At 52.8% G+C, this 14,109-nt stretch overlaps 5 protein-coding genes across 5 annotated transcripts; 3 read left to right on the top strand and 2 right to left on the bottom strand.

Moving 5' to 3' along the window:
• Positions 1-59: 59 nt before the first annotated feature.
• Positions 60-3,322, top strand: J7T55_015782 (uncharacterized protein; the record flags this gene model as incomplete). The annotated part of the gene is made up of 3 exons (XM_053134793.1): positions 60-1,196; positions 1,288-2,701; positions 3,051-3,322. The coding sequence occupies 3 exons, from the start codon at positions 60-62 to the stop codon at positions 3,320-3,322; spliced, it is 2,823 nt and encodes a 940-aa protein (XP_052987479.1).
• A 43-nt stretch (positions 3,323-3,365) lies between these two features.
• J7T55_015783 (uncharacterized protein) lies at positions 3,366-5,242 on the top strand (the record flags this gene model as incomplete). The annotated part of the gene is made up of 3 exons (XM_053134794.1): positions 3,366-3,455; positions 3,565-3,937; positions 4,026-5,242. 3 exons carry the CDS (start codon positions 3,366-3,368, stop codon positions 5,240-5,242), a joined length of 1,680 nt encoding a protein of 559 aa, XP_052987480.1.
• A 1,200-nt stretch (positions 5,243-6,442) lies between these two features.
• J7T55_015784 (uncharacterized protein) lies at positions 6,443-7,547 on the bottom strand (the record flags this gene model as incomplete). The annotated part of the gene is made up of 2 exons (XM_053134795.1): positions 6,443-7,153; positions 7,269-7,547. 2 exons carry the CDS (start codon positions 7,545-7,547, stop codon positions 6,443-6,445), a joined length of 990 nt encoding a protein of 329 aa, XP_052987481.1.
• Positions 7,548-8,781: 1,234 nt separating this feature from the next.
• J7T55_015785 (uncharacterized protein) lies at positions 8,782-9,872 on the bottom strand (the record flags this gene model as incomplete). Its single annotated transcript, XM_053134796.1, has 3 exons — positions 8,782-8,919; positions 9,025-9,793; positions 9,856-9,872. The coding sequence occupies 3 exons, from the start codon at positions 9,870-9,872 to the stop codon at positions 8,782-8,784; spliced, it is 924 nt and encodes a 307-aa protein (XP_052987482.1).
• Positions 9,873-10,322: 450 nt separating this feature from the next.
• On the top strand, positions 10,323-11,608 carry J7T55_015786 (uncharacterized protein; the record flags this gene model as incomplete). The annotated part of the gene is made up of 5 exons (XM_053134797.1): positions 10,323-10,602; positions 10,673-10,926; positions 10,997-11,244; positions 11,303-11,341; positions 11,566-11,608. 5 exons carry the CDS (start codon positions 10,323-10,325, stop codon positions 11,606-11,608), a joined length of 864 nt encoding a protein of 287 aa, XP_052987483.1.
• Between the last annotated feature and the right edge of the window lie 2,501 nt (positions 11,609-14,109).

Genomic DNA, 14,109 nt, shown 5'->3' on the forward strand with positions numbered 1-14,109 from the left:
GACCCCTCGAATTGCTGTCCAAGTTCACCAATCATGCGCCCCAGTGCACAGTAGCAAAGATGCCGAATCGGAGGATCATCTATGACTCCGAGGACGAAGACGCCGGTTTCAGCCCGATCAATAGCCCTGTCAAAGGTGGTCTTGATGCCGCGGACGGTGCGATCGCATTGCAAGGCGATGCACTGGGCCCCCAGCTGGGAGAATCAGCCATCGACCAGCGATCCACCGATCCAGACTTCTTCCAAAAAGTCTATGATGAACAGCAACATGTTCCTGAATCTGCAGCGAATAGCAGGGCTGAAGGGGCTTCCTCAGACAGGCAGAAGAGCTCTGACCCGAAGGCGAAGAACTCGTCATCAATCACTGATCCGACCGAGAAGAGCGCAAAGAGGAAGTCAAGGTTGGCCGTGAATTCAAAGGACTTTGCCGACCTTACCCAAGTCACGACTCCTAGGAAGGATGGATCAAGTGGCTCGCACAAGGACGTCTATGAGTTCCCCAGTAGTGACGGTGAAGGCGACAACGCGAAGCCAAAGACCAAGGCAACGACTGCCAAAACCTACAGCAAGCGGAAGAGAGGGGAGTCTGCGACACCAGCATCAGCTGTCCCCAGCTCAAGCCCAGCGCGTCCCTCAGCAAGGAGCCAAGGCCTGTCTATGACCCGTATGCAGGAGGATGAGGTTCAATCATCAAAGCCTGCACGGAAGAAAACGAACAATGGCACTCAGCGAACCTTGGACGGTCTCGACGAAGATGTCGACTTGCTGGTTGTCCCTAGGACCGCAGAGACCAACCAATCTCCCGCGGAAACGTGTGATGGCCGTGATGGTCAGGATTCTGTAGTTCCCGACACTCTCGACGAGGCACCAAAACCCACGAAGGAGACAGCTACTTCATTCTTCATTGCTCCCCCAAATCACCTCACCACCAGCCAGAAGCAGGAATATGTACGTGTCAGTGGATCTTCGGAACACGACAATCAAGCCGGCCACGAGGACGCCTTGCCAATACAACATCTCGATACACAGACTCAAAAACTTCGCAGCAGTGAGGCAACTATCGCTTATACAACACCGAGCCGATACTGCTCATCTGCTCCGGCATTTCCAGAACGTCCGGAGAACGACGGTCGCAATTCGTCAGGTTTGACTTCTAGCAGTAAGAGGGCGCAGAATAGCATGGTTCGCGCCACCGAGGTAAGCTTGTCTCGTCTCTGTCCCCCTACATTGAGTTGCCACTCTTTTCCTCTGGGCCATGTCCCGTTGTGCAACAAACTGACATTCTCAGCCCCATTCTTCGCCTGATGAGCTTAACTCGCACGTCGTGGAGCAGCTGGGGCCTCGGACGAAACGGAAGAGGCACGCAGATCAGACAGATGAGCTAGTGGTAGATGAATCTTGGGACTCTGATAAGATTGGATATGCCCGGGAGAAATACAACCCCAGACCGAGTAGAAGGAGATCAGGAATTGATGAGGACGAACAACGCACGCAAGCAGACGTCGATGCGGGCATTACGAAGAAACGCCAGAAGACAGATCGGTACCCTGATGTGGCTCACGATGACTCCTGGGACTCTGATAAGATAGGAGCTCACCGGGAGAGCTACAAGCCCAGGCCAAGTCGGCGGAGGTCAAGGGCAATCCTCGATGCAGGAGACGAGGACCTGGCGGCACCGGAACGGTCCATGCCGGATACTTGCCCTCCCGGCCCGGGTAGCCCAGATGGTATTCGACATGCGGAACCTATCCTAATCTCGTCGGGACAACAGATGCCACAGGAACAAGACGACACAATCGACGGGATAGATCCTAGTTACCTCGCTGCATTGCCGGAGGACCTTCGTCAAGAGGTGATTGCTGGTCAGCTGGCCCGCAACTCACAGACATCACGGACTAGAGGTCGTGGTCGCCCGAGTCAAAGTGGTAACATCCACGTGCCACCTAGTGAGGAAACACTACAGCCTAAGAAGAGAGGAAGAAAGAAGAAGGAGACGGCCAATGAGGATGCATCGACCGTGATAGAGGAGGCTGACTCGCAAGCTGCTGCTGCACCAACAACTGCAACGAAGAAGAAGAGGGGCAGGCCAAAGAAATCAGATATCACCCAGCCACCGCCGGCTAAAACAGCTGATGATGATATTACGCTCGCGTACGGGACCGAAGATATGTCCAACATTGCGGATGATGCAGATGTGGGAGAAGCTCAATCTCCCCAAGTTGTGCAAGACGCACCTGTCCCATCAAAGGCGCCGTCAAAGAGAGGCCGCAAGAAGAAGGTCGTGGCAGACACGCCTGCAGCCCAAGACGAAGAGTCAAGCATTCACGGTGCAGAAGAAGCCACTCACATCGAACATGAAGAGGCTACGGAAATAAGAAAGGCCCCTGCCAAGAGAGGACGGAAGAGAAAGGTGATCGAGGAACCTCCTGCAGACGATGAGTCGGCTGAGCCTGTCCATAGTTCTCAACAGGAGCCAGAAGCTGCCAGTGTTGCAGAAGATTGCCCCAAAGCCGCAGCAGGGGTAAATCGCAAGGCTCTTGCAGATATCAGCAACACTACGCCCTCTCAGGGGCCCGCAGAAGAGATCGAAGGCAAGGAGGGGGCGGCCCCGGAAGATACTGCTGGCATGCTAAGAGAGGGCACACCAGAGGCCAAAGTAAAGGACAACCCCAGGTCTGCCTCGAGCACCACCAACCAACAGGGTAAGGTACCGTTAAGGGTGGGATTGAGCAAGAGATCGAGGATTGCGCCTCTACTGAAGATCATTCGCAAGTAAAATGGCAAATCAGCCGTTATGCTCGAAAATTTGGCTTTAATTATCATCCCGTCCACCTGCCGGATAGGCTTTTTTGAGGCGTGTATGATTTTGTTCGCCAGCCAGAGGGGGTAGTGCTGAACCGAGAGGCACGAAAACAGGTGCACGGTCGAACGAATGAAGACGAATTGACGTCGGAACTAGCTCCTCCAATATACATTAGCTCGACGAAGTTACTTGCATGCGCATGCAATCCCGGCTGATATGGGTGCTGCCCTTGCAGTTGCGTGCTGCAGTGTCAATGCTTGTTCCAATGGCGAATGGCGTATTTGGCGTGTGCCGCCAAGCCGGTCTCACCGCGCACTCCCTGTGGCGGGTCTCTGCCCCAGTCCCCAGTGGCACACAGCGAATAGATAGGCACGCCTTCGCGGGGCCGAAGCCGGCGAGAAAGCTGTGGATTTTCTCGCCGCAAGTCAGAGTCATGGGCCACCGCGGGGTCCAACCTCCACCCCTCCGCCAACCTCCCCCCTTCTGCCCCAAGATCTGGTCAATTGCCTTCAGGACATAGTTTGCTAGACAGCTGATCTCACATATCCGACTATTTGGTCACCATGTCCAACCAAGAAGGGGCCAATGGCGCCTCCAACGGCACCCATACCCAGTCCCAGCGATATCTCAGCACCCGCGGAGACGACAATGACGTGCGATGATAGCCCCTCGACCCCCTTGTTCCTCTTCTTTCCGCTGCAGTTTGTTGAGCGCAAGGCCGCAAACCCATCGACTGACAACGGCTGACTGGTGATTCTGCAGCTGTCCTTCGAAGACGTCGTGCTCAAGGGTCTCGCCACCGACGGCGGCCTGTACATCCCCGAGGAGATCCCCCAGGCCACGGGCTGGGAAAGCTGGAAGGACCTGCCCTTCCCCGAGCTCGCCTTCAACATCCTCTCCCTCTACATCTCCCCCTCCGAGATCCCGGCCGACGACCTCAGGGGCATCATCAGCAGGAGTTATGCCACCTTCCGCCACGACGAGACCACGCCCCTGCGGCATCTACAGGACAACCTGTATCTCCTAGAGCTGTTCCACGGGCCCACATTTGCATTCAAGGATGTTGCCCTGCAGTTCCTGGGCAACCTGTTTGAGTACTTCTTGACGAGGAAAAACGAGGGCAAGATCGGAAGAGGTGAGATTCATACACGTATACGCGAGAGGCACATGGCGGGGTGCGAGCTGGTCTTCGAAACTAGAGGTTAACACCACACCGCCCACAGATCGCCATCACCTGACCGTGGTCGGCGCAACGTCCGGCGACACAGGCAGCGCCGCCATCTACGGCCTTCGCGGCAAGAAGGACGTCTCCGTGTTCATCCTGCACCCCAAGGGTCGCGTCAGCGCCATCCAGGAGGCCCAGATGACCACCGTACTCGACAAGAACGTGCACAACCTCGCCGTCACAGGCACGTTCGACGACTGCCAGGACATCGTCAAGGCCCTTTTCGCCGATCCCGAGACCAACTCCACCCTCAACCTCGGCGCCGTCAACTCTATCAACTGGGCCCGCATCCTCGCCCAGATAGTCTACTACTTCCATGCCTACTTCTCCCTGGCCAAGTCGTCGCCGGGCTTCAAGCTGGGCGACAAGGTCCGCTTCGTGGTGCCCACGGGCAACTTTGGCGACATCCTGGCCGGCTACTTTGCCACGCGCATGGGCCTGCCGGCCGACAAGCTCGTGGTGGCGACCAACGAGAACGACATCCTCTACCGGTTCTGGCGGACGGGCCGGTACGACAAGAAGCCAGCGGCGGGCCCGCCCGAGGCGAACGGGGGCCTCGTGGCCGACGGCGTCAAGGCTGACGAGAGTGGCGTCAAGGGCACGCTGTCACCCGCCATGGACATCCTGGTCAGCAGCAACTTCGAGCGGCTGCTGTGGTTCCTGGCGTACGAGTTCGCGTCGGCTGCGGGCATGGACGATGAGTGGAACAAGCGGCAGGCAGGCCAGGAAGTCGCCGCGTGGCACAAGGACCTCAAGGCCAAGGGTGGGTTCAGCGTGTACAAGGCAGTGCTGCTCTCAGCACAGCGCGACTTCGAGAGCGAGCGCGTCGACGACGAGCAGACGGTCGCGACCATCAAGGACTTCTACGGCCGCTTGGGCTACATCCTGGACCCGCACACGGCGGTCGGCATCGCCGCATCGCTACGGTCCGTTGCCCGCGCCGGCGCCGAGGTGCCGCACATCTCGCTAGCGACGGCGCACCCCGCCAAGTTCGCCAACGCGGTCGACAAGGCGCTGACGGGGCTGGAGGGCTACGACTTCGAGGCCAAGGTTCTGCCCAAGGAGTTTGTGGGCATGCATGAGCGGGAGAAGCGGGTCGCGTTCGTGGAGAACGACTGGAAGGCCGTGGGCGAGCTGGTCAAGAAGCAGGTGGAGGAGGAGCTCGTTGAGGAGGAGGAGGCGGCCAAGGCGGAGATCCAGGCGGCCAAGGAGTAGAGGTTGATTTCTGGAGTTGGTGCATTAAACACACAAGTATTTGACCGGTGTTATCTCGATGGGGTTATATGGGCTGCATAGAGGACCCTCAGAGCATATTTCGGGAATATTTATGTAGCACAGGGAAAAGCATGAGCTTGTATTCTTTTTTTTTTCCTTCTTCCTTTGCTGGCTCTTCGGTAATATGGCCATTGTCTAGGTGGCCACGTGGATGTTTGCACCTGGCAGAAGAGCATAGATCGGGAATTTTACCGGCAGAAGGCTCAAGCTCGGAGGCGATGGAAATGCTATGCATCCTGCATCAACATGACATCCTGCCAAGACACACACAAATGTCCAAAGTGACATGTTGATGGGCCAGCGCACTACACCTCGTAAGACACGGGTGATGTAGAACAGTCCTCTGGCAATATCATTGAAGTATCAAACGCGGTCGTGCCCCTCACTGGACCTGAACGCGTCCACGCAAGGCAATAGACAAATCGGAGTCCCCCTGTTTGTGAATTCAATATATTTACTCTTTCCTAACGTAGGTAATTGGTCAAATATGATTTGTCTTCGTCTGGCGGGGCCCTTGGGTATCAATGCCTCCGATGCTGCCTGCTGGTAATCGGAGCCCAATCAAGCTTTCCTCGCATGTTTATAGCACTTATTGTCCGTCGTGTCCGTCGTCCCTTAGCTTTTCTTTCCCAGTATACGCTGCACCATGGTTTCTTCGCCAGCTCTCAGGTCTTGCTATGAACGAAATGGGTATCTCCTCCCTCATCGTATGCTTGGCACATATTTTGAACATCCACCCACCACGATGAAATGCCTAGGTGGTCGGACACCTTGGCCAACCGTAAACCGAAACCACCCTCTCGCAAACGCCGCATTCTAAGCCAGCTTGATAAATAAAAATGAGAAAGCCTCTCTGAGCCCTGGCAAGAGCATTGATGTTGTAATTCTTCCCTGTGACTGCAACATAGACTCGTGCACGTCCAGGCCAGACTCCCAGCCGCAAGTGGATATTCCCGCCCAAAGATTCATCCCAGAACCCTGGCATGCGCGCCAAAACCAGATATGAAAAGGGTATATCCAAGACAGAGAAGATTTCAGGAAAGCCGTCACTGTTTGCCACACACCGAGGACAAGCAAGAGTGCTGAGTCCGCCCTAAAGAAGACTGGCCTGTCTCCCACTTTAGCAACAAGGCCCAGTGACTAGGAACGGAACTTCTTTGCTCTCCCAAAGCCTTGGGCATTCCCATCGGCCTGGCGTTTGCTTCCACTGGTGGCCTGAGTTCCGCTCATTGATGCAGCAGATGGCCCTGCAGTGCCCGCAACTCCTCGATTTTCCATTGTGCTGCCCAGCTGTGCTGCCCATGGCATCTGATCTGGGCTGTTCAGGATGAAAACATTGGTAGCTTGGATATAAGGGGCCATCTGGGCGGGCGCAGACGACATGTGAGGGTAAGGAACCGGGTGCTGGGTGGGGACCATCTGTTGCGCCTCGGCCTCATCGGATGACGAGGCCATGGAAGCATCCGGCTGATTTATGTCGGAAGGCGGCCCCTCGGGAGGAGTAGGGCACCGAGGAGGTGGGATATGCGAGCGCTGTTCGTCGAGGTCGGCCACACAGCAAGTCCCGAAAACGATATCAACGGTCATCCCCACCTCTTTGACGTCGTCAGGCCCCAGCACGATGCAGCGGGTGTTACGTGCTGTCTCATCGACGTACTCGTCGGGGTCCCCGCCTGCAGCTATGGAAGACTTCCACTGAATAACGACCGTACCGTCGTCATCTGGCTCGAGTCCGTTGTTCTTTACCGTCTTGGCTTGTATGAAGCTCACGGTGCCCTCGCTGTGTCTTGAGTTGGCAAAACCGAAGTTGGCGCGCTGCGGTCGGAAGAGGGAGATGAGTTCCTTTTCCATCTACAGCAAGTCAGTCTAAGTGGTCAATGGAAGCAGAGTGAGAGAAATGGGGGATTGTAGAGGGAAATGAGGAAGGAAAAGAAGCCGTCTATGTGTCACGCTGAACCATGCTCACCTTTTCATCGACAGGGCCGTACAAAGCCAGCCTTCCCGTCGGACTGTCCAAATCGGCATCGTCCTGCCTTCCGCCAAGATTACTGTCGGGAGGGGATAGAGCGTCCTGCTGCTTCCATTCCTTCCAGATACGAATGAACTCTTCCATGTGGTCATAAATTTGCGCCTCAGTGAATATGCGGTCCCGTTTGAGGTAATTGACGAGGTCCCTAACGGTGTCCAGGGAATTGGAGGAGGTCCGCAGAGCGCCCAGGACGAGACGGCGATCGGTCGGGTCCATGCGGGAGATAGGCCGCGGCGCAGGGAGCGCCGTCGAGGCCGTCGCCGCTTAGTTGATTGTGAGCACTGCTAATGGTCCACACATCGGTCACGGATGCTTTATGCGGATTTTGGGTGGTTGTCGGTGACGGCGCAATAGGTCAGGCTGCATGCTATCTGATGCAACGGGCGCGGCGACGGCACGCGAGGGGGTTGAGGAACTCTGGGTGTCTGGTTCCTTCGATCCCACGGAATGTAGAGAGAGACGAGGGTAGACCGTTGAAGGCAGAGAGGAATGGACTGGTTGTGATGAATGCGCGTGTGGAGAACAGTAACGGTGGCCACCAAAACTGAGCAATTGCGACAAGACGATGTTGATGCTCAGGAATAGATGATGGACAATGGTAGTGCGATGAGCCGGATGGAGATGTAAGTAACGGATGTCGAGTTGCTCAAAGTGGGGCGTGTTCCACCTGCACAGCTGCTGTGCAATGGGAGGAGGACGATGGTGTGCTGCCCGAGAAGACGATTGGTTGCCGCAGGACGGTCCCTCGTCCACTTCTTTACTGCATCTGGTAGTGCTTCCCATTAGAGGTTGGTATCAGAAATGACATTTCCAGGTTGCCTGGGCCCTGTGTGGGATGACGCACAGGTGGACAGCGGTCAGTCTTGACCCCTGGCATCGATAACAGGCAGAGACGATACAATAACCAGCCCATCCAGCTTTCAGTCCAGAGATCCAATCTCTCTGTGTTGTAGTATCGTGCAGAGAGACCTTTGGAATGTTCAGTGCGATGCCTCATCAAACATACTACGGCCTACAGCTACAGGTTGACAAAGATGCACTCGGATCTACGACCTTGCTATGGCGCGCGCACAGGAGGAGGCGGTGTGAGTGTGATTGCGGCTCTGGAAACCGTAAGCACACTATGGGTAGCTTCTCAGAACGCTCCCAACTCTATTCAGGAGCACTATAGCTGGCCGTGCTCAATCAAAGCCATCCCGAACTTGACTCACGGACCGTCATAGGTCGGCAGGACGACAGGTGGACCTTATGTTTGCCCGACTCTATTGTTATTGACGGTATATACATCCATACTAGTGGTAAGGGTTGTTGAAATAAGTCACCGAAGGCGGTCAAGAGACTGACTACCTTCATGTCTGCGTGCTTATTGACTCGGACAGTGCCAACCAACTCCCCTTCGCCATCTCACACTCACAATTACCACTGAAAAACATCCCACCGCCTTTATGTTCTACTTCTTCTCTTTGGATTGGGAGCCTTTGTCACGTCGCTTCTCATCCTTATCTTTCTGATATCTCTCTCGATCCCGTGCTAGTCTTGTGCGATCCGCCATCGCTTGCTCACGCACCTGCTGTGCGCGGATGTCGTCCTGTGTCTTTCTCGACGCAAAGCGTCAGTCTCATGTGGAACAGAGAGACAAGAAGTCTCGTGCTATTTCGTGCTAGAGATCCCGCAAGCAACTCCACGAACTCACCGTCTTTTTCTTCATTGCAGTATACGCAATGGCCTTCCTCGGACGTTCCGTCAGAAGCAAGTCCCGGAACTCTTGTATCGAGTCTCTCCCGAGCAAAGGTTTATCGATTCGTGGGTCATCCGGTGGGAGAAGATAGAACTCCGCGATGCCGTGCTCGTTACCGGCCCCCATCCAGCTGACTTCGACTCGGTACTGGCAGGTGACCTCGCCCACGGCCAAGTCAAAAGTCACCGGGCTTGAAAGCTTCTGTACCGGAAGCTTGTGGTCTTTGGCCATTCCTTCGGTCATGAAGTTCTCTCCAGAACCAGTATCCATTATAATCTCAACGGGGCGCGCGACCCCAGCCTCAGGTTCCATGAACCACATCCAACGCGCACAGTTGCTCATCTCTTCGCGTTTATTTTGTCTCGCCTCCTCCGCCTGGAAACGAGCATTAGCAGGATCTGGTATACAGATGAATTGGGTCAGAATCTTCTTGTCTCCACACACCTCCTGCTTATCCAGAAACCTTGCGGCTTTCTCCATGGAGACAGTGGTGAAACCACCGCGCATACGTGCCCCGAATTCCAATGCATTCTTTTCGTTCAGCCTTTTCTGTTCCACCTCTCTCAGCTCCTCTCGAGAGAACCCATTCCTTCGCTCAAAATCTGCATCGCTGAGGTCCCCCATGCTAAATTCACCCCAGTATGAGCCGATGTGTTGGTCGCAAAGCCAGTGGTGGTGTGGTTGTTGAGGAGGCCTCCAGCGAGCAAGCTCTGAGCCTTGTGCACTATAAATCCAGAGGTCTGTTTAGCTTGGGCCGACATCCCAAGTGGGGTTTTGTGTACCTACTTATAAGAGCCGTACATTTTCTGTTCATATTCTGGGAGGGTGTCGGGCCCCAATCACACCGTCTCTGGTGTACTCAATCGCGAATGCGGTCCCGGAATGGTCAGGCACCAAAAAGTGCACATTAACGGACCAATCTCTAGCCTCGGCAGAAGGACGAGTTGGATGGTACCATTCGTGATAATGGCATGGCTCGCTGGGTTTATATGCATTCTTCAAGCAGGCTGCGAGTTGCGATTACCCCACGGAGCCTCTCAGAAAGCCTGCCAGCCCACCATCACTCTAGTCGGGCGCATTTGTGGCTTGCGTCTGCACCATGCAAAGCCCCTCAAGCCGATACTAAGGCGGAGTACTCATTCATCGAATCATATTGCAGTGCACACAGGGTATGCATCAGACGTTGACAAGCGTATCCGACAATTTGATGACAAGCAGTAACCTCCCATCACAAAGTATGTCCCTGGTCAGCCATGGAAGGATATGCCAAAGTCGCCCATTTGATGGCAAAGTATGATGAATTTGCCATTCTGCGTCGCTTCAAAATTTTGAACCACCAGGAACTCCTCTACAGCCAAGCAGAAATCGTACACCTCGAGGAACGTCTACACCGGCTTGTCGACCGAGATGCGGCCCATCCTGATCGGAACTTCTATTCAAAGGACTGGTGGACACTAGCACACGGCCTAGATCAAGAGGGACGAGAACAGTGGCGGACGATACGGAAGCTGAGGAAGAAGCTGGACACGTACAGTAAGGACACTCGAAGGTACACCTCGGCGCAGGCAAAGACAGTCGCGCGATATTTACACGGACTCGCCAGATGAGCGCCTTCTCAGACAGGCCTTTCTGGCCAAGCTCGAAGGGCCAAATAAGCTCGACCTCGAGTTTCTGCAGGAATGGTTCCAACGCGAATCCATGGGTGCATTTCCAATTCTCGGGCCGGACATGGATGCTTGGAACCATACCGAAGATCTCGTCGCGTTGAAGCCTCGGTCACCAAAAGATCCCACCTCGTCATGGTTCATTACCACCATATTTCCGCTCTATCATCGACTAATTGGGCAGAAGTTGAAGGTAAGTCTTAGCGTCTCCTGAACTTAGTCAAAGTGGATTGCACAGTCGGACAGTACTGACCACAGCCCAGGACCCAGAATCACCTGAGCTTGGAGATGGAATATACAACTACAAGGAATCGATTCTGTCTTCCGCAGCAAACGTCTTCACAACAGTCGTCGCATCGCTGCTCCCACTGCTGTCTATCACAGTGCTCTACGTCATCCAGTCGAATACCATGAAACTCGGTGTCATTGTGGCTTTCTCCGCTTGTTTCTCGCTGGCTCTGGCGCTAATGACGAATGCTAGGAGGATTGAGATCTTTGCTGCCACAGCTGCGTAGGTCTCAACCTATTACTTTCGATCCCGACTGCGACAAATGCTGACCAGCTGCTAGCTTTGCCGCTGTCAACGTGGTATTTCTGACGAATGGTCCGTGTGAGGCTTGCATTTAGGGAACGGTCTCCGGTCGTCAGATGATAAGGAATAATGCGATCAAACACTTTAGTTGAATAGCGATTTTCATTGTTCTGTCTGTTTCGCACGGCGCACATGTGGCTCCAGAACCATTGTGGTGCTTGATCCCTTCGGTCTCAGCGCCAGTTGTGGCACAACTTCCTAGCATAGTCGCAAATGACTGAACTGATATTATCTTCGCAGGTATCTGCAGCCTCAGTGGACCTGTATTCAACGGATCAATTAATACCAGCTGTTCCAAGATGTCACTACTCACTGCAGCTGCCACAAGAATCGAGTGCTCGGTTCGGCGGTTGAGCCAAAACAAGTCTATAACTGTAGTACGGAAAGAGGTCTGACAACCATTCATCAGGCCAAATTTGTTGACGAGCGGCTTTTAAGTGGAGGAAAATGACCCTCGTTGTTTTTCAAAAATGTAGAATCGTGTTAAATAAGACAGTTCGTAGCGGGTAAGGGCTGCTGCAGCTGAGACGGCGTCCCATACCGCGGCACCATAGCAAAGGAAGCCAAAGGGTCAGAATTCCTAAGTCTTATATAGCTGTGCCGTCACAGCAGCGTTATTGATGGCCCTTCCTACGTGGAAGCCTCGATTGATGTCGCATGCTGAAGCTCTCTGATTAACAAGGCATGCGTAGCTAATATTGAAATTATTACTAGGGCAAAGCTGAAAATGTATTTGTTGTTATGTTTCGTATGTTGGAAATTCATTCATGGAGACACTTCAACAGCTTAAATAAATTCCCAGGATTAGAAGCTGCCATCGACTAGCACCTCGTTCGAGTTGTGCGTTTTCCATTCTAAATTGAAAAATAAATTAAAAATAGAAATTGAAAATAGGGTGATAATACCGCTAGGGGCAGTGGAATTACAGACTATATTAATATGTTGGGGCCTTATTCCTATCTTTTAATTCTGTTGTGCTCCACTTAGAGTTGTTGCCTTGGATGTATTTCAGACTATTAGTTAATAACGTTTCTCCTTTAGCAAAGGAATTTAAAAAGCTGGGAAGGAATTGATTTAGTATTAATTAAGTAAAGAACGCTCAAAAGCGGTAAAGAATAGGTGTAATATATTGTAAGGATTATAGAGAATACTTATCTTGTTTACTTAAAAGATATTACATCTTTTTCAGAGAACTTATTCTTTAAATTAAATTTAAATATAAAAACGTTTTATATAATTATAAATCGGTCCTTAGCAGGTTTCATACAGTTGAGGTGTTTTAAGTGTCTTTCTGTTACAATCTTTTATATCATCCCTTAGAATAAGCTTAAATTTAAGCTTAGAAGGAGTTATTTATATATCCTCCTAACAAGTTTTCTTATTATTAGATTTTTAAAACTATTTTAAAAACATGTATATACTGTTGTAATTAGTTAGAATCAAACAATAAACTGGATATTTCAGGAACAACTTCAAATATTTGGAGGTGTTTAACGTGCCGTGTTGTAATAATTTCGGAATCCCTGTGTGGTGTGGCCTGGAACCAACCGTGACCCCCAACGCACGACCGCAGCAGTTCAGTCTGCCTAGATGTTCTTCCAAGGGCATGAAGATCAGTACATTGGCCCACAAGTCGCCGTTGTCGGCCTGGAAGACAAGATGAGTTGACAGCCTGCAAGTCAAGCTCACGATCCTCTGACCTGATGCCCTTATCCAATTTAAAAAGCAGGCACCTCCAACTATTTTGATTCTACGGTGCTGCATTGCAGTCCTGAAGTCATTCAAGAAAAGTCGTGACCGAAAAGCACTCTCCTCACGGGCTGCTTAGAATGGCACGTTAGACGCAACGGTCACAGCACGGATCCATCTGATTCATTTTCTGCTTTGTCCTTGCTCTGTGATATCTGAGTAGAAAGGCTTTCTTCTTGCATGGGAACCTTCGAGCTCTCGATGTTGCAATACTCAGAATTCCTTTCAGGAAGTAACTTAGAAGGACCAGAGTCTGTCGAAGAGCAGGAGTTTTGTTAGGCTCCAAGGTTTACAACCCGAAAGACCCCCACCGGAACGATGTTGTCCAGAACTTCCAAGCCTCATGCAAGAGTTTAATGAGCTAACATATGTTCAAGGACGGGGTCATGCAAGCCAGTGACGCGGCCAAGACCGTATGCGCTGTGGAATGCAGGTACCACAAGCGAGACTTTTCTCGCTGTATTCACGTGCCAAACCTGGGCAGCACGGGACACTATCTACTGGAATTCCTGGCGTGACTGAGCTCCCACATGCCGTAGTGTCAGGGCCTGTGCCCACTCAGGTGGCTGAGGAAGTACAGGGTGAGTTCATGCTGGAGTCGGTGCTTCCGGTCTGCTGGGAGCACTGCAGCAGAGTCTACATGTGAGCCAGTACGGGACACGCGGATCCACCCCCGCCTGTCCGAAAGTCTACCATCTCAAAAGTATTATCCAGGGGTATTGGATTATGGACTCACTTTTCTCAGCCCTGGCGGTCAGTCAGGGCGTATGTCCGCCTCGAATGTTCTGTTCTTGTGTCGAAGGTAAGGGCCACCAGTTGACTGCCATTCATACATGTGTCACGGAGCAGGACGCAGACAACAGCACAGCGATTCTGAAAAAGATTGGTGTTCACAGCTCTTCACCCGTTCTTTAGCAGTGCAGTAGTGATTCGTGTTGAAAGGCCTGAGCCCTAAGAGCGGATTCTTAAATTGCTGTCGTACTTGAACGCGTAAATACATGGGGCTGGTGGCACTGAAGTTAAGACTCCCTAGGC

Source organism: Diaporthe amygdali (genome assembly GCF_026229845.1).
Source record: "Diaporthe amygdali strain CAA958 chromosome Unknown NODE_48_length_299215_cov_64_995801, whole genome shotgun sequence".
Classification (NCBI taxonomy): domain Eukaryota; kingdom Fungi; phylum Ascomycota; class Sordariomycetes; order Diaporthales; family Diaporthaceae; genus Diaporthe; species Diaporthe amygdali.